The sequence below is a fragment of the Petaurus breviceps genome, unplaced genomic scaffold, assembly GCF_028583685.1.
Source record: "Petaurus breviceps papuanus isolate PSGF00001 unplaced genomic scaffold, PetGlider_PUasm1.0 177, whole genome shotgun sequence".
NCBI lineage: Eukaryota > Metazoa > Chordata > Mammalia > Diprotodontia > Petauridae > Petaurus > Petaurus breviceps.
Window position 1 is genome coordinate 807,691 of NW_027185776.1, and position 18,753 is coordinate 826,443.

An 18,753-nucleotide genomic window follows, 5' to 3' on the forward strand; every position below is an offset into this window, starting at 1 on the left:
AGGGCAGGGATCATGGAAAGTTAACAAAGGCTTTCTAGGTATTCATTAGACTATTCAATTGACTCTCAACTTTCCACTTTATAGTAAGACCTTTCAGTAGCCAGGAAAGAATTTTTGTTGTTGTTGAGTCATTTCAGTCAGTTATGACCCTTTCTGATCCCATTGGGAGTTTTCTTAGCAAAGATACTGGAGTGGTCTGTCATTTCCTTCTCCAGTCCATTTTACAGATGAGGAACTGAAGCAAACATTTTTTTTTAAAGTGATTTGCCCAGGGTCACACATGCCTATCAAGAAAAACCATTACATGAATGTAGAGCAAAAGAAACACAAGCCACAATGGGTCACAATGGCCACAAGAGAGAATGACTGGCATGCAAAGCAAGGAAGGGATAGGAAGTCAGTTGGATCAGCTAGCATAATTCTGTTAAAATGCTAAGGCAACCACAAGACCAAGAGTAGAACTTTAGATGTGTAAGACTTAGGAAACAGTAATGGCAATTAAAATTTTACACACACACAAGACACATATAATCAGTGTCAGTCAAGCAATATTTTGGCCTATATTTGTTTTTAGAAATTCCATATTTAAAACAGAACTATCACATCTTCTTTGAATTTGTATTAGTAAAAAAGAAGTCTGGAGGTGAATGGACATTAGGGTTTGAAATTTTAAAATATTTCCACTATAAACTTCTCTGTTACATAATTGCCATCATCACCACAACTCACATTTATATAGTGGGTTCTTTTTTTTTTGGCTTTTTGGAGGGGGGAGGGCAGGGCAATTGGGGTTAAGTGACTTGCCCAAAGTCACATGGCTAGTAAGTGTTAAGTGTCTGAGGTCGGATTTGAACTCAGGTCCTCCTGACTCCAGGGCCAGTGCTCTATTCACTGGGCCACCTAGCTGCCCCTATATAGTGTTTTAAGAGTTAGAAAAGATGTTGTCTACAACAGCCCTGTAAAGTGGATAAAATGTATGAAACTAGAAAATAAACCAGACCTATGTCTTAGGTACAATAAACAACTAAAGAAAGCCCGTAAATTCAGAGGGTAAAAAGGTGTAATGAGTTTATCTCATAGTAAATGCACTGGAAAGATGAATTCACAATTTCTTTGAAGAAATTTTATTTTCTTCTTATGGGTGATATGACCACAGACAAAAAGAATTGGGAGAATAAGCTTGCTGACCATTAGTTTCCAGGAATCAATTTGTAATCATGCAAAACACAACACATCCAGGCTTTTGGAATCAAGTCTTCTTACCGTCATTATTACCATCATATATAAAAATAAATGATGAAAGGTAGCTACCAGTCTTTGAATCCTGAGTGTTAATTATGTAAGACAAACACAGTACATTTAGAAAGAATGGCATCTCCTATTTTTTTAAATAGGAAAGCAATACTTTTAATTTGTGGTTTTCTGCATTTTAAATATGTAAATCAATGAAGCAATAAATTTGTTCATAATAAATAGATTTTTTTAAACCTAGGGAGACTGCAATGTTTACGACATCACTGTGGATGAACATAAAAGCAAACAACAAAAGCACATAATGATGGATTTGAGTTACTCAGAAGAAATTAATGGTTTGGTAAATAGAGACGAGCACAACTGGTGGGAATCCCATATTGCTAGTTAAATTGGCTACAGTCTAATAAGGACAAATGTGGTGTAAATGGTCAAGGTTCAAAAAAAAAATCTCTTAAAAGGACAAACTGAAAAATGCTTCCAGAATGTGCGTTTCCCTCTTGCGCTCTGGTAAGAATAAAGGATTTGGAAGTAAGTCTTTGAACAAATGGACATAAGCTGGAATCGCTGTCCAACATTTTGCACTTTAAGCACCACTGATTCATTCATTTTGCCTCCATCAGTGTTCTGAATTGCTCAGGAATTCATCCAAGTACAAGACTTCAGCAAGACCTTTGCAAATAGATCGTTTGAATATCAAAGAGGACGACTTCAGCATGCAAAGGGCAAGGCAAGATGTTTTGAAAAGTTTTCACCAAGTACCATCTACATTTGTAAAATTAATATGATTTTCAAGGTGATTCTTCCTATTGGGTAACTGCTTCTATTATTTAGACAGAAATGACTTTATTTCTCTCATAACTTTTGCTCTATTTTTTCCCCCTAGGCATCCTTGAACTAGGAAGAACACATCAGCATAACATTGTTATACTTGGAAAGATAGAATTTCTTGTTATAGTAATTAACTGATACTTCCTGAAACAATTCTCTGATGGTTTAATGATATAATACACAAAATTCTACTCATCTTTCTTTCAAATAATATCATCAAACCAGTTTTTTAAAAAGCCACATGAAGTCTTAACTGATAAAGTTTTTATTGTTAAGATGCTTTAATACTCCAAAAGTAAGAGAAGCATTATTATCCTAGGATCACATTTATATGCTGTTCTTCAGTCGTTTCAGTTGTGTCCAATTCTTCATGATTCCACTTGGGGTTTTCTTGGTAAAGATATTGGAGGGGTTTGTGTTTCCTTTTCCAACTCATTTTACAGATGAAGAAACTGAAGCAAACAGGATTAAGTGACTTATCCAGAGTCACACAGCTAGTATGTGTGTGAAGACAGATTTGAACTCAGGAAGATGAGTCTTACTGATTCCAGGCCTGATACTCTATCTACTGCCCCACCTAACTGTCCCTCACATTTAAATACTGCTCTATATTTACTAATTGCTTTTCTCATAGCCCTGTGAGGTAGATAGTATGAGCATTTTTATTTCCATTTTTCAGATGAAGAAAACTGAGGCTCAGGAAGGTTACACCCCTAAAGTTATGTAGTTAGCTGAATGGCAGATTGAGGGACTGAGTGCCTGTTTTCTGACTGAGTTTGAAGTCTCTTCGACTGTGGTCATGCTGTTTTTCTTGTTCTGGCAATGCTTCTTTTATATTGGCTATCTGTGAGTCAAACCTTTATCTGACATTCTTGAGTTGACATACCTTGCTGCCCTCCTTACTAGATGAAACCCTAGGTACCAAAATATTGATTATCTTGCCTAAGGGAAGAGCAATTTGGCCCTAGACCTAGGTTCCTATGGAAAAGCCTTCAATTTTTACTTTTTTTAAATTTTTAATCTTTTCCACTGAGTCAAGTAGCTTTTTCACTTTTAGTCGCATTTAGGCAATTAATTTGGTATAGGGACTACAGAAGGTTACAGTAAACACTTTATTTTGTGGTCAGGCAATTAAACGTGCAAGGTCCCAACCCTCTGTCTGATCATTACCTGAAGGACATTTCTATCAGTCCAGGAGTGATTTGCTGGTGTTGTAATGTAGCCAGTCTTTTTACTTCTACTGCTGTGGCTGCTGAAATCTTGGCTTGCACCCAAATGTCCCACTTGGGTTTTGTTCAGGAAAGAGTCCTTCCAGCTGCTATATTTGTTCCAAGATTACATGTATGAGTTTCCAGAATACACAAGATCACCCATCAAATGAAAGGCTTTGGTTCCCAGTTCACATAAATAGATAAAATTTGAAACCAAGGAAACAACAAAATAATGCTAAATGAAGGGGCTAAGAATAAATGAAAGAGAATGGTGTTTACGATGAAAGGGCAGCAGTATATTCTGATGCTGAAATGCTTTGGAAGAAAGAAAAATTGATACTATGTGATGATTGTAGTATCTTTGCGCTATATTTAAAATCACATTTTAAAAGGGAGTCAATCATCTTTCCCTTTAGTGTAAATAATGTGGGTCAGCGCAAGTTGAATAAAGTGAAAAATGAATCTGATTTTTAAAGAGGGGTTTATATTTAAGCTTTTATGGACGTCTTTCTGAGACTGGGCTGGATTTCATTTGGGAAACTGCATAGTCCTTTCAGTGATCCTAAGACACTCACTGCTACAAAACCCTACTTTGTTAATGCCAGTATTCTCCTAGTGATAGCATAAGGCTATGTTCACTGAACATCACTGTCTGGGCCACGGAATATCATGGTGAGTGTGAATAAAGGCAGCTAGGTGGCACAGTGAATAGAGCACTGGCCCTGGAGTCAGGAGGACCTGAATTCAAATCCGACCTCAGACACTTAACACTAGCCATGTGACCTTGGGCAAAGTCACTTAACCCCAATTTCCCTGCCTTCCCCCCTTCAAAAAAAAAAAAAAAGAATAGCATCTATTTTGAAGGTTGTTGTGAGAATCAACTGAAATATTTGTCAAGTACTTAGCGCAGGGCCTGGTGTATAAGAGATACTTAATAAATCCTTGTTGCATCCTAATAGTCTATAGAACACTAACAAGGTGGATTTTTTTTTTTTTTAATGCAATCAGGGTTAAGTGATTTGCCCAGATCACACAGCTAGTAATTATCTGCGGTCAGATTTGAACTCAGATACTCTGCACTCCAGGGTCAATGTTCTGTCCACTCTACCACCTAGCTGCCCCAACAAAGTGGATCTTAGAGCGAATCTGACATAGAATGTATTATTAAAGATCTATATGATTAAAAAAGGAGATGGGCAAATCATGCTGTCAGAGTCAGTCACCACAGACAGACAACTAGAGTCAGGAAGAGAGTTCAAGTGCAACTTCAGGCATTCCCTAGCTGTGTGATGCCAGGAAAGTCACTTAACCTCTATCTGCCTCAGTTTCCTCAACTGTAAAATGGAGATGATAAGAGAACCTACCTCCCAGGGTTGTTGTGAGGATCAAATGAGCTATAAAATGCTTACCAAAGTATATGGCAAATTGTAGGTGTCAAATTATGCTAGTTATAATTAATATTATTGGTACCTTCAAGACATTAAAAAGGACAAGAGAAATTGCATGGGGTGCATGCTTTATGGATGACATGAAGGATGTGGGTGAGAATTCTGAAGGAGGAAAAAGTGTGAACTGGCTGCCATCTGCAAAAAGGGAAGGACCACACACACCTATGAGGGAATAAAATGTGATTTTAAGTATAGCACAAAGATACTACAATCATCACACTGCATGGAGTAAGGGGAAAATTGCAGCTATTTAAAGTAAAAAAAAAACTGAGAGAAGAGTTAGTTAACGTTTGTCAAGGAACAAACTGAAATCCAAAATTTTAATGGTGTTGTTATCAGGTTAGGATCAAGATGGGAATAAGTCATACAGGAAAGAAGTGAAGAGGGTACAGTCAATAATAGAAGCCAGATCTGGTAAACATATCCCTTTGAAGAAAAAAAAAAAACAGACCCAGAGAGCTTACACATCTAAGAAACTGAATCAAAAACCCATGAGTTACTAATCAAAGAGACCTCATGACAAGTGACCATCTAACTGAAGTCTAGATGGAAAAGAAAACTTCAGTTTTATCAGATGGATTTTCTGAGTTAATTCTGGCTAGAAATGTGGTCAACTAAAGAAAAGGGAAAAAAATAAACTGATACTTTAAAATAGACACCAAGAGTACCAAGACATATGGAGTACATATTTCCATTCGTACTCATATCATGTCTGCCTCTGAATTTTTAATTTGAAGTTTGAACCAGGTAGTACTTATATAAATACACTTACACAAATGCAACCATATTCTTATAGCTCTTTGTAATCTTCAAAGCACTCTCCACTCCATTATCTCTTTCAATATGGCTCTTGTAGTTATAAGCATACTGGCTATTTTGATACCTAAGGCACATGGTCTTACCTCTATATTAACTTAGCAGAACTAAGGACAAACAAGTTTTCCCTGACATAGAAGGGATGAATTGGCAAACGATGGTCTATTATTTTATTAACAAGCATTTTCCCCCCATGTCAGGGACATTGAGATATGACAATAGGCAATGAGTTTCTAATTCAGTACCTCATTAATTGACCTGGGAAGACAGGCCAGCTGGGGGCAGCTAGATGGCACAGTGGATAGAGTTCCAGGCTGGGAGACAGGAAGGCCCGAGTTTAAATCCAGCTCAGATGTACTAGCTATGTGACCCTGAGCAAGTTCCTTGATCCTATTTGCCTCAGCTTCCTCAGATGTAAAATGAGCTAGAGAAGGAAACAGCAAACCACTCCAGTGTCTTTGCCAAGAAAGCCCTAAGTGGGGTCACAAAGAGTCAGACATGACTGAAATGCCTGGACAACAAGAAGACAGGAAAGCATTTTTTCTTGAGTACAGCTGCAGTTTCTTATTCACCATCCCCCATCCTGAGTCAGAAGATGGTGAATAGCAATTTTTTTGGGAGGGGGGATAGATTTGTGATTTCATGGATGGGGGGAGCTCTTGGGAGGAAACACAGATAAACAACCTTACTGCAACTCACTCTCTTGGTGAATTGTTTTACACCTTGAGAGGTATACATAGCAGTACTTGTGAAGAATCAGAATTTTAACCCAGGTTGCCCTGATTTCAACGTCAAGCATGTTATTCACTACACCATAATGCCTCTCAGAAGCTAATATTTTCCAGGACTATGGAATATTGGACAAAGATCTCCTTGCATACGAGAATGCATCTGAGAACCATCATGCTGTTTTTAAAAAATAGCTTTGAGAAGACTCAAGACAGGTCATAAAGGGTATCTTCAAAACATCTGAAGGACTTTCATGAGAAAGACAGATTAAACTTGTTTTGTTTGGGCTCATGAGGGTAAAACTAGGAAACAGTAAATAGAAGTTTGGAAGAGAGAGATTCAGGCTTGCTACGAGGAAAAACTTCCTAATGTTGTTCATAGGGAAAATGGTCTGTCTCAATAGTTACTATTTGGGTTTCCTCTCACTGGAGGCCTTCAAGCAGGGCTGGATGGCCACTTGATATTTTTCTTTCAGGTTATCTGTTGGACTAGAGGATCATTTTAAATTCCTGCAAAATGATAACCTGAGGCAAGTGCAGACTCAATAATTCTTAGATTAGAGGATATGTCTTTTCTGTTTCTGTATACCTAATGATCAATTTATAACAACATCTTCATCAAGGTTAAGAGCTGAATTCTTTCAGTAAGTCTTCAAGACCATCTTTCTGGCAGGCATGGCTCCTAAATTGGCAAGGAAGACATGGTAGGAGGTGCATTTATTTTACTATCTGTGTGAGCCTGTCAGCCTGTTTCCTCATATGTAAAATGGGGATAATATATCTACCTCTCAGGGTTGTTATAGAGATCATCTGATACTATACATGTACAGAACTTTGCAGACTTCTAAGTATTATGGAAATGCTAGCTTAGCTATTATTACAGATTGCCTCATTATTACCTAGGCTTCCATGATCTCCCATTACTGAGGCAATGAGGCCATCTTTGGGATTTTTTTTTGGTCTGTAAGTCTAATGGTATAAAAACATAAGCTGATGAGGAGCTGATGTTCCTGAGGGCCCTTCAGGATGTCTTTCTGATGCAGTGTTGTCCTGGTGAATGTGGAGGTGGAAGGGAACAATACCTATTTTTTGGAATTGGATCTTTTCAATCCTTTGTTACAAGTAGCCATTTTTAAATTTCATTTTTATGGCCCATGAGTATTTCATTGCATTTTAACCTTGAAACTGAATCACTGGAATGGCCTGAATTAGGGCTGACCTAGAATAGAGAGCAAGTTAGGGCTTCTTAATGCAAATTGCTATGTTTTCCTGGCTGCCTCTACACAAACGACAAGAAAGGGTATCCATAAAAATGGAAATGGGGAGCAATATGGAGATGCTATTGTTTTTCACTGCAGTATCCTAAATGTTTCTGAGTATCTGATCCATTAGATTATCTTACCACTGCCACTTCAGCCTTTCATTTCCTCTAGACTCAAAAGCCTTTCTGCTACATGCTACCAATTTCTACATTAACTTTATTCTTGCTTTCTCAAATCCTCTACTGGAAGACTGCTTCCTTGTAGTGATCACTTTGGTCAGATAGGCTAGCATCCATTCTGGTTCACAGTCATGGAGCTGGGTTCTGATAGGCGATTTTTTGCCTCGTCCTGACTTGCACCATGCTTCCATGCCACTTCCTCCAATAAATGCAATTATCATGCCCTCTTTGAGGATAGGTACTGTATTGCTCGCATTTGCATCCTTGGTGCTTGTCGCACAGTAAGCACTTAACAAGTTCTCCTTCTTTTTGTCCCTGACTTTGTCTCTCTTTCTGTCTCCTCAAAACCTGGAGAGATGACAGGATAGTGGAAAGAGCTCTAAATTTGAAAATAGAAACTCTAGGTTTGAATCCTAATTAGAACAGTTCTCAGAAGTATGGCTGTTTGCCTGTTTGAGCCTCAGTTCAAAAAAAAATCTGTAAATGGTATAATAAATGTTATGTAAATATGAGCTAAAATTCCTTAGCCTTCACTCTTCTCAGGCCTCTCTTCAGGTTTGTCCCTAAGATAATGTCTGGTACCCTCAAATAATACATAACCCCCTAGAGCGCTATCTTATTTAACATCAAAGGTACTGTTTCCACCTGGAGTCTAATGGACTTCACAGAATATCAACAGCTCTTCTTTGCTTTTGGTATAAATCCTATGGGACCACCATTCTATTTGGCTGGCTGACTATTTTCTCCTATTATGAACTCAGCTTCTGTCTACCTCCCTTCTCCAAAGTTATTGTGATTAGGATAGGACAACTTCAGTTCCAGATGTTAAATATCTTCTCCTACCTGACATCTGTCTAGCAGCTGCCTGACAATCTGTATTCATTTTCAGAAAATGCTATAACTTGGACCTAGCCTGCCACTAATAACTGTACATTGGCTTTACGAAAGTGTAGTGGCTATTCTTGGCTTAATATTGTTCTCTATTATGTCCTGGCAATCCAGCTATATTATCATTTAAAATAATATCTGACAGGAAAAAACAAGCCCATCTTTGTCAAAATGCTACCAGTAAAATGGTTTCTATAAAGATGGTTCAAACCTAGAAATTCTTTCTGCATGTTTTCTCCTTCCCAGGTAGCCACAAATAAGCATGAAATAATGCTTACTTCTCTGGTCCTTAAGATGGATGTGGAAAATTGGACAAAGCATCTAGAGGAAAGGCATGTGACCTTCCCAGCTGATCATAACACCAAGAATGTTCAAGACAGAAGCTAAAGATGCTGAGTCCTAAGAAAGGAGTTCACCTAAAGAAATAGCTGCTGGGGACAAAGGAATAGGAAAAATCTGTGACTGGTAATGTGGCTGGGGGTGGTGATATCTATTATAATGATAGGGATTCTGCCTTTAATTTAGTTAAGATTTTGATTGCTGCAATATGAGATATGGTTCCTCACCAGAAGGGACCTGTAATCCATTTCAGATATGCAAACAAAATCAGGCATACATGCTGTTTTCTGGGAGTTGGGTGGCTAATAGACTGGGTCTGGGTCTGATTCTCAAGTCTGTTTCAATGAAAGTTTCCTGAAGAGAAACTAGGACGGAGAAGAATGTTTGGCATTTAAGGAATTTCACAGTCTGGTTCCTACCTATATTTCTAGACCAATTTCACATGACATTCCTTTGTACACACCGGGGCCCATACAAATTGGCCTATTTGATGTTCCCTGTGTAAGGCATTTTGTCTCCCAATTCCCTGCCTTTGCACAAGCTGTCCTCTGTCTCAGGAATGTTAGTTCCTTGTATGTCTTGGGTTTCCTAGGACCCTTCAAGGTTCAGCTCATAAACTCCCCTCTCCTTGAGGCCTTTCCTTTTTGCTGTTAATGCTCTCTTTCCACACCTCTGTCCTCATTACTCTGTACTCTTATCTCCTGCATTCACTTATCTGTGTAGCTGTTCCTCCCCAGTAAATATGTTTCCTTTTGGTCTTCATATTCTTGCTGGATAGCAGTAGGTATTTGGCATACACTTAACACATGGTAAGCAGGTAATAGGAGCTTGTTGTATTAAAATTGAATAGAATTGATGAGGCTAACCAGTTTTTATCGTTTTAGGGTTTAATTGATCAGAGCCCCAGAAGAATTCTTAGGGTGGAAATTATTACCTGAACTATGGTATTATTGCCAAAGCAATAAATACTGCCTATAGTATTTGTCATAAGCCAGATTGGCAGGGTGTCATGGTGGGGAAAAAACAAAAGACTTTGGAGTTAGGAAACTTTTACTCTCAGTCTGGGTTTTGCCATTTACTAGGTAGGTGGCTCCTGGTAAGTTCATTTCACCTAGACTGATTCTTGTGTGTGTGCGGAGGGGTTGGGGGTGGACTAGGTTATTTCTTGTTTTTTTTTTTTGAGGGGAGAAGGTAGGGCAAATGGGGTTAAAGTGACTTTCCCAAGGTCACACAGCTTGTTTTTGTGTTAAGTGTCTGAGGCCAGATTTGAACTCAGGTCTTCCTGACTCCAGGGCCAGTGCTCTATTCACTGTGCTACCTATCCGCCCCAACTAGGTTATTTCTTAAGGTTCCCTTCTAAAATATTACAATGTTTTTATTTAATTTTCACAAGCACCTTGTGAAGCAATCTTTATTTTGTAGGTGGAGAAACTGAGGCTGAGAGAAGTTATAGAACTCTAATGTTACTCAGATAAACTAGTGACAAGTTAAGTTGAGAAGTCTTGGAAAGGACTGGCCCAGAAGCTGGGAGCCTTGTATTCTCATTTCTACCAAAAACTAGTGGTAAGACTTGGGCATGTCATTTAAACTCTCTAAGTCTTAGCTTCCTCATTCATGAAACAATGGGGATGAACCAGGTGATCTCTAAGGTTTATTACAGCTTGAAAATTCTAGGAAGACATAATCATTTTACTTTAGCAAGTTATCCTGTGTGAACAAATAAAACTCCGATGCTGAAACTATGTATGGGGAATTAATAACTCTGGGTTTTTTATCTCAGTGTGTTGAATATCTCTGGACAAGGAGTGACCAGAAATTCTGTTTTAATCATGTTGCAAATTTATGCCGGCATTTACTTGTTTGATGCATTCAGATTCTTGTTCAAAACCTTCTGAATTAGTTCCAAGCAGTTTCCATATTATGGCTCCAACATTGTAGCTTTAAGGTTTTGATGTTCAATTTAACCTAATTTCCTGATAGTTTAAAAAAACCCTACTACCACAACAACACAAAATTCCTTTAAATAATTGTGGGTGGTGAGGCAATAAAATAACTTCAACTGGTTCTATTTTCAACATTTTTTTTTGCCTAGAAAAAACAAAATGACACTGGAAAGCATGGAAATTTAACAGGTAAAAAAGAGTGGTTTTGTTGAATGTCAGCTTCTTGATAGAGGACTTAAAGTCAGTAATATTCCAAAGGTGTATAAAGAAACCAGATTGCTTTTTAACAAGTCATAAAATTACCAATAATATATTATAAAAATTATTTTAGACCAATATAAAAGGCATTAAACTATGAATGAAAGATTTTACCTAGAGGGGCAGCTAGGTGGTACAGTGAATAGAGCACCAGCCCTAGAGTCAGGAGGACCTGAGTTCAAATCCGGCCTTAGACACGTAACACAAAAACTAGCCATGTGACCTTGGGCAAGTCACTTAACCCCAACTGCCCCCCCCCCCAAATTTTACCTAGAATTCCAGACCTCTTTCTAGTTTGTAGGATTTATAAACTCCACTCCCTCATACCTCTTTAAAATAGAAATTTTTATGAGTAAACTGAAGTGGGAACCCAAAGAATCAGTAATACTCTTGCACAAAGAAGAAAATTGAGCTTCCTTTTTATTTCTCCTCTTTATATGTTATACATTTTAAAATGTGTTACCACACTGCAATGAGTCTTGGTTAGGAGACATAAGAATAATAACCACAGCTAATATTTTTATAGCATTTTAAGGCTTGCAAAGCACTTTATATATACTATCTCACTTTATCCTTATAACAAAGTTATTCCCTGATTGGTTCCTCCAAAGAGAAACAGAAGATTTTAAGAATTAGAAACAAGTTTAAATACATTTTTCTACTAATACCAGAAAGCACAGTTGACTATTAAGGATAGTTTTGCCTTCAGTTCCTGGTGCTGCCAATCTAAGATATTTTACAAGAGAGATGTTCACACGGGAAAGAAACAAGGTAGATGTGATATCTCTCAAATAATTATGTGGTTGCTATGAAGAAAAAACTTTTGAATTTAAACTCTAGGAGCCATGAAGCAAGCATTCCTGAAAATACCAACTGTAGAAATTTTAGAACTTATCAATGACCTAGAAAACAACTGAAGAAAGATGTCAGTTAAATATTGAAAACATACAATCAAAGAATACAAAAGTGTTGTTTTCTAAATGGCTTATAAAAATGTTATATGCAGGAATGCAGAAATAGGTGCATTCCAATTAAATGGTATTAAAATATACTAGAGCACTATTATATGGCGTAGAAGAGAATTTGACATTATAGAGAAGAATTCAACATAAGGTAGGAACTGCCTTGAAAAAGGTTTTTATTATGGGAAAATAATTGAAAAACTTGTGATAATCAAATTTCATTTATCATTTTCAGAGTCTATATGGCATTTGTCCTACTACTGCCATTTTTCTGAAATCATTTAAGGTCACTAATTGATTTCTCTTAGCAAAGTCCATTTTTTTTTGCATGTACACATTTTCTGCTAATGTGGCTCACTCTTCATTATCAAACATTCTCTTTCCTTGTCCTCCATGACACTGTCATCTCCTGGTTCTCCCCTATCTACCTGCTACTTCCTTCACTAGTTCCTCTTCCTTCTTTCTCCTCCTCTGCATTATGATCTTCTACAATTCACCACCACTGAAGGGATGATTCACTTTGTGGCTTCAATGATTGTTTTCATGACAGTGTTTTCCAAATCTACATTTTTAGCAATGACTGTATCACTAATTGTCACCAGGATTTCTTGACTTGAATGTCCTTCCATTATCCCAAATTCAACTTGTCTAAAGCTAAATTCCTTAGTCTCTTCCCCCAAACCAGCTCTCCATACAAACTTTCCACCTTTTATAATATAGACTCATAATTCTTCTGATCCCTTCAACTCCCAACCTTAAGAGTTTAACTTTGAAAAGCCCCCTTTTGCCTCTGATTTGCATCCAGTTTACAAGTTTAGCTGTAATACTTCTTAGATTTGGCCTTTTCTCTACATTTTTTTTTTTTTTTTTGCTTTTTGGAGGGCAATTGGGGTTAAGTGATTTGCCCAAGGTCACACAGCTAGTTTAAGTGTCTGAGTGTTAAGTGTCTGAGGCTGGATTTGAACTCAGGTCCTCCTGACTCCAGGGAAGGTGCTCTATTCACTGTGCCACCTAGCCACCCCCTTTTCTCTACATTTCAACAGAAATCACCCTAATTAATCACCTTATCACTTAACACAATGAATTACTATAAGTTGCTTGCTTCCAGCCTTTTCATCTTCTATATTGCAGCCAGGTTACATCTTAAATACTTAGATGACTCTGTGATTTGGAAGGTATGAGTTCATCCTCCAAAAATGAAGAATTCAGTCCCTCTAAATCCTAGTCTTCATAAATTGCTGTGGTTGAAGCATTCAACCCTTTATAGCCAACCTAGTAAGCCTATTAGAATTGTGCTAAATTCAGTCTCAAATAAAGGACATGTAGTCTATTGCCAGGTCCATGCTTTTCTGCCAAAGATTGTGATGCAATGACAAATTCTCTGGTGAACCCAGGGCCACCTTCGTGTCATGATGAGTAATTGTAGTGGTGGTTGAATAAATTGTTCTAAAGTGCCATTTTTATGGGTGGAGCCAAGATGATGGATTAGAGGTTGTGATCCAGCTAAACTCTTTCAACATTCCCCTCCTAACAACTTTAAAACAACTCAAATCAAATATCAGAATGGCGAATCCAACAAAAGCTCAAGGTAAGACATTTTTCTGGACCAAGAAAACTTAGGAGGGAGGCAAGAGAAGTCTGCGACCCTGGAGTGGAGTCCTGTCTAGGGTGTACCCATGCTGTAGCAGCAATAGCAGCTTCCACAGCTTTCAGTCCAGAGAGAGTAAGGGGGTCAGATAACTGGTCAGAAAAAGAATACAGGGGACCCATTGCTGGCACAGGGTACAGCTGGTGCTGACTGGCAACTCTATTGCCCATATGTATTTCTGGACTGCAGATCCAGGGCGGAGAGGAGCATTTGTGGCAGGTCACAAGGGAGCAGGGACCCTGGTTGCATTCCAAGGCAGAGAGGATCTCTAGCAAGGTGACTGTAGGAAAGCAGGAAATCTGTTCACAGATCCTGGGCTAATAGGAGTGCCAATTCTTGTGGCTGCAGGGAAGCAGGAGCCCTTCCTTGGTATGGATCAGAATACAGACCAGAAGAATGGTAACCCTACTTCTCCCCAGATCACAACTCCTTAGAAGCACTGAAAACTTGCAGATCCTCAGAACTAGCTCTGAAAACAGCAGCATGAAAATTCCTGAAGCTTGGGACAGCATCTCCCCATTCCCGGGTGAACAGAGCTCAACTTTAACATGATGTTCAAAGTTAAGAAATAGGCTGGAAAAATGAGTGAACAATGACAAAAAAGAACTCGACCATAAATTTCTACTGTGGTGACAAGGAAGATCAAGACACAAACTTAGACGAAAACAATAACCTGAAGAAAACTACAAGCAACACCTCAAAGAAAAATGCAAACTGGATTAGAGCCCAATAAGAATTCCTGCAAAAGTTAAAGAAAGAGATAAGAGTAGTAAAGGGAAAATTGGGGAAAGAAAGCAGAGTGATGCAAGGAAATTGTGGAAAAGAAATTAACAGTTTGGTAAAAGAGGAACAAAAAAAATACTGATGAAAATAACATCTTAAGAACAGAATTGGCCTAAAGATAAAAGAGGCACAAAAATACATTGAAAAAAAGAATTCCTTCAAAAGCAGAAGTGGCCAGATGGAAATAGAGGCACAAAATTTCACTGAAGAAAATAATTCCTTAAAAAAAAAAAAACATTTTCATGCCAGTTCCACTTATTCACAAACATTTTTAGGTGCTTTTATATATATACACATACATATATACATACATATATAATATGCTGGTATATATAATTGTATATATAATATACTATATATATATATATACACTGGGTACATGAATTGATATAAAAAAGATAAAAGTTCCTGCCCTAAAGGAGTTCAGATGGCTCTGTTCAAAAATAACACATTGTGTATTGGACTAACTCCAAAATTTCTTAGCCTATCATGCAAGATCCTCTACCAACTAGACACCAACTTTTGGTTCTAACCTAATCTATTCAACTTTACATCTTTTACTCTTCAACTTTAGTCTTCTGCTCCAATCCATGGTCTTCCACACATGTGACACTGATTTTCATCTCTGGGTCTCCCTAGAATGTTATTTCTTCTCTGTGCTGAATCCTAAATCCTTTGCTTCCTTTCAGATCCAGCATAATTTAATCTATGGTTGTCTTGCTTCCTTCTAAATTAATAGAGCACCTAACAATCTCAGGTCAAAGAAAAGGATGATGGAAGATAAAATGGTTAATTTTGATAATATAAAATTAAAGCCTTTTTGTACAAATGAAAGAAATATAGTTAAAAATAGAAGGGAAATTGTTAAACGGGAAAAAATATTTGTCTCAGTCAGGTTCCTCTGATAAATATTTTCTTTTTAGAAAAACCTGGAAAGACTTGTAGGAATTAAGGCAGAGAGAATGAAGTGAGCAGATCTAGGAAAAAAATTTATAAAATAACAACAATGTAAAGACAAACAATGCTGAGATATAAGACTTCCAAACAATACAATTACCAGTCACAATTTCAGTGGATTAAGGATGATACATACTCCCTACCACATGACAGAGTCAAGATGCAGAATGAGAGATCTCCATTTTTGGACATAGCCAATTGGAGTACTTATTCTTCATAACGATGCACATTTGCCATTTTGTTTTCCTTTCCTTTCTTTTTTTTTTTTTTACCAACTAGATGGGGAGAAAACAAATGCTTATTAACTGAAATTTAGAAAGAATCACACTAATTTTTAGGAAAAATAAATTATAAAGCAATCTGCTAATTTTACTCTAAATAAGAGTGTGCAGTCTCATACCTGTTTATATTTTACTTTATCACTCTATCTAACTTGCCTCCCCAAATGGAGTGTTAGCTTCTTCAAGGCAGGGATCAGTTTATCTGGGTCTTTTGTATTCTCTCAGTTATAATATCACAGTGCCTGGCACAGAGGAAGTCAATAGATGTTTGTTGGACTTCACTGAATTCTATCAGTGTTCTAGTATATTAAATTATAATTATATGAAGATTTGATGGAAGTAGAAAGCATATGTTGCTTCGTTTGCAGTAGTTGCTTTAATTTCTTTTAAGTGTATGCCCAGAAAGAGATCTATACAAGAAGTAATTTTTTTAGATTAGAAAAATCATTAGAGAAATCATATTGCTAATGGATTTCTATATAGAATAAAATATATATAGAATAAAGTTCTATAACTTTAACATTTGTAAAGTACCTTACAAGTATTATCTCATTTTATTCTCACAACAAATCTGGAAGATAGGAGCTATCATACCAATTTTACAGATAAAGAAACTGAGGAAAACAGAGATGACAGGAGGGATTTGAATTCAGGACTTCCTGATTCTAGGTCCAACACGCTATCCATTTCAACACCTAGTTGATTAAAAAATTCTGCTAAAGTTTTTTCCTCTCTGATAGTACCATTCTGCAAGGAGACTTTTAGTATCTAAGTAGCTGAGAATTGATGACACTACATGCAAGATAAATTGTGTCCAACATCCAGTGGGTCACAGAGTTACTTTTCAAATGGGAAACGAATTCTGAGAGGAAGTAGCCTACTGGGAAATGAAAGCAGCCAGTGAAAAACTAGATGCTATGATGAATTTGGAGTTCTGCTGACTAATCTGAAATGAAGGTATAATTTACAATTCAGTTATAGTAAAAGGAAAATTTATTATTTGGAGGAACCTATGTGTATTCAAATGTATGTTCAAATCACCAAAAATTTTAATAAGTCATAGATTCTTGGCCTTTTTCAATAAAACTGATTTCTAAGTTTATGCCTATGCTATATTATATAGACTTAATCAGTTCCAAGATAAGACTAGTTCTTGGTGATACTGCCTGAGATACAGATTGCCTGAAGAGATGTTGCAATAAAGGAGGCTGTTCAAAATCCCACATGTGTGAAACCTGGTTAATATTCTTTGCATAATAATAAAAAACCAGATTTTTATAAAATTCCTTTAATAATATCATAGATCTACATAAAAATGGGAAAAGGACCCACACGTACAAAAATATTTATAGCAGCTCTTTCTGTGGTGGCCGAGAATTGGAAAATGAGGTGACACCCATCAACTGGGGAATAGCTGAACAAGCTGTGGTATATGAATATAATGGAATACAGTTGTGCTATAAGAAATGATGAACAGGCAGACTTCAGAAAAATCTGGATAGACTTCTCTGAATTGACGCTGAGGTAAACAAAACCAAGAGAACAATGTACACAGTTACAGTCACATTATGTGATGACTAACTTTATTAGACTTAGCTCTTCTCATCAATGCAAAGATCTAATAGAACTCCAAAAGGCTCATGATGGAAAATGCCATCCACATCCAGAGATGTAACTCTGCAGTGTGAATGCCGATTGAAGCAGACTATTTGCTCTCTTTTTTTCTTTTTTGTTTTGTTTCTTCTTTCTCGTGGTTCCTCCCATTGGTTCTAATTCTTCTTTACAACATGACTAATGTGAAAATATGTTTAATATGAATGTATATGTAGAACCTGTATCAGATTGCATGCTGTCTTGGAGAGGAGTGAGGGAAAGGAGGTGGAGAAAATTTAAAACTCAAAAGCTTGTGGAACTGAATATTGAAAATTAAAAATTAATTAATTTTAAAAGTATCATAGATCTAGAAGTGGAAGTGACCTTCATAGGTCATCTAAACCAACCCCCTCATTTTATGGATAAAGAAACTGAGGCCCAAGTAGGTTCAGCGACATGTTCAAGGCCAACAGAAGCAGTACGCATCAATGATAATACCTGAATGCAAGCTTTTGGACTCCACAGCCAGCTCTATTTTCACTATGTTATGCTCTCGCTATACTCTTTCTTCAAACAACAGATACTTTTTCAGAAGAAGGTTAAAAACATAAAGATAAATGGATGCAAGGAAGCAGCAAGCAAAATGGAGGATTCAGTTTAGTTTTATTAAACGAAGAAATTTACTCAATTTGTCCAGGAGTACAGGAGGAAACTCAATCACTGTTAAGAGAATTTGTCTTGTAATGGCTGCATGTCTGAATGTCTCCATGCAGACAGGCTACATGGTGAATGCCTTTAATCCTTGCTACTGGGGAGGCTGAGGCTAGTGGATCATTTTAGCTTGGGAGTTCTGGCCTATAGGAGCTTAAGCCAGTGTACTAAATCTGACACCAAAATAACAGAAGTGAGGGCCCATAAGACTGTGCAAGGAAGGGTGACCTGACCTTCGTTAGAAACGGAACCAATGGAAGTACACTTCTAGCTTGCAAGAGGCACTTAAACCTAGCCTTAAAAATCAATCAATCAAATTATTGAATAAGACTAATATTAATGTATCCACATAAAAATCTGAAGTCAGCGACAGTACAGACCAGTAGATACTTTAGTAGGTTCTAAAGCTACCGTATGAATCTTTACGATGTCCAGGTCTGACTACGTCACTTCCTTGCACAAAAACCTTGTGTGGTTTTCTTTTGCCTAAAACATGAAATACAAACCCCTCCGATAGCACATAGGGCCCTTCCTCCTTCTTCCCACCCGCTTCCACTATCTGTTTCCAACTGCCCTGCCTTCTTTAATAATATTTCCAATCTCACACTTGTACGTTCAAATCTAACTGGACTCTAGATATTCCTGGATCTCATCCTACACTCTT

The 18,753-nt window shown here is 37.3% G+C and overlaps 1 protein-coding gene across 7 annotated transcripts in view; it reads right to left on the bottom strand.

The window, feature by feature from the left end:
* The window catches only part of EFCAB11 (EF-hand calcium binding domain 11), a 203,544-nt gene that overhangs the window by 60,239 nt on the left and 124,552 nt on the right, over window positions 1-18,753 (bottom strand). For 2 of the 7 annotated variants that reach the window (XM_069085976.1, XM_069085975.1), the window contains one exon: window positions 3,199-3,400. The exons of the other annotated variants lie outside the window; for them this stretch is intronic. In XM_069085976.1, the coding sequence (XP_068942077.1) occupies window positions 3,214-3,400 (187 nt within the window). In that variant the 3' untranslated portion in view covers window positions 3,199-3,213. Of the gene's footprint in view, window positions 1-3,198; window positions 3,401-18,753 lie in introns of those variants that run through there. 7 annotated transcript variants of the gene reach the window in all.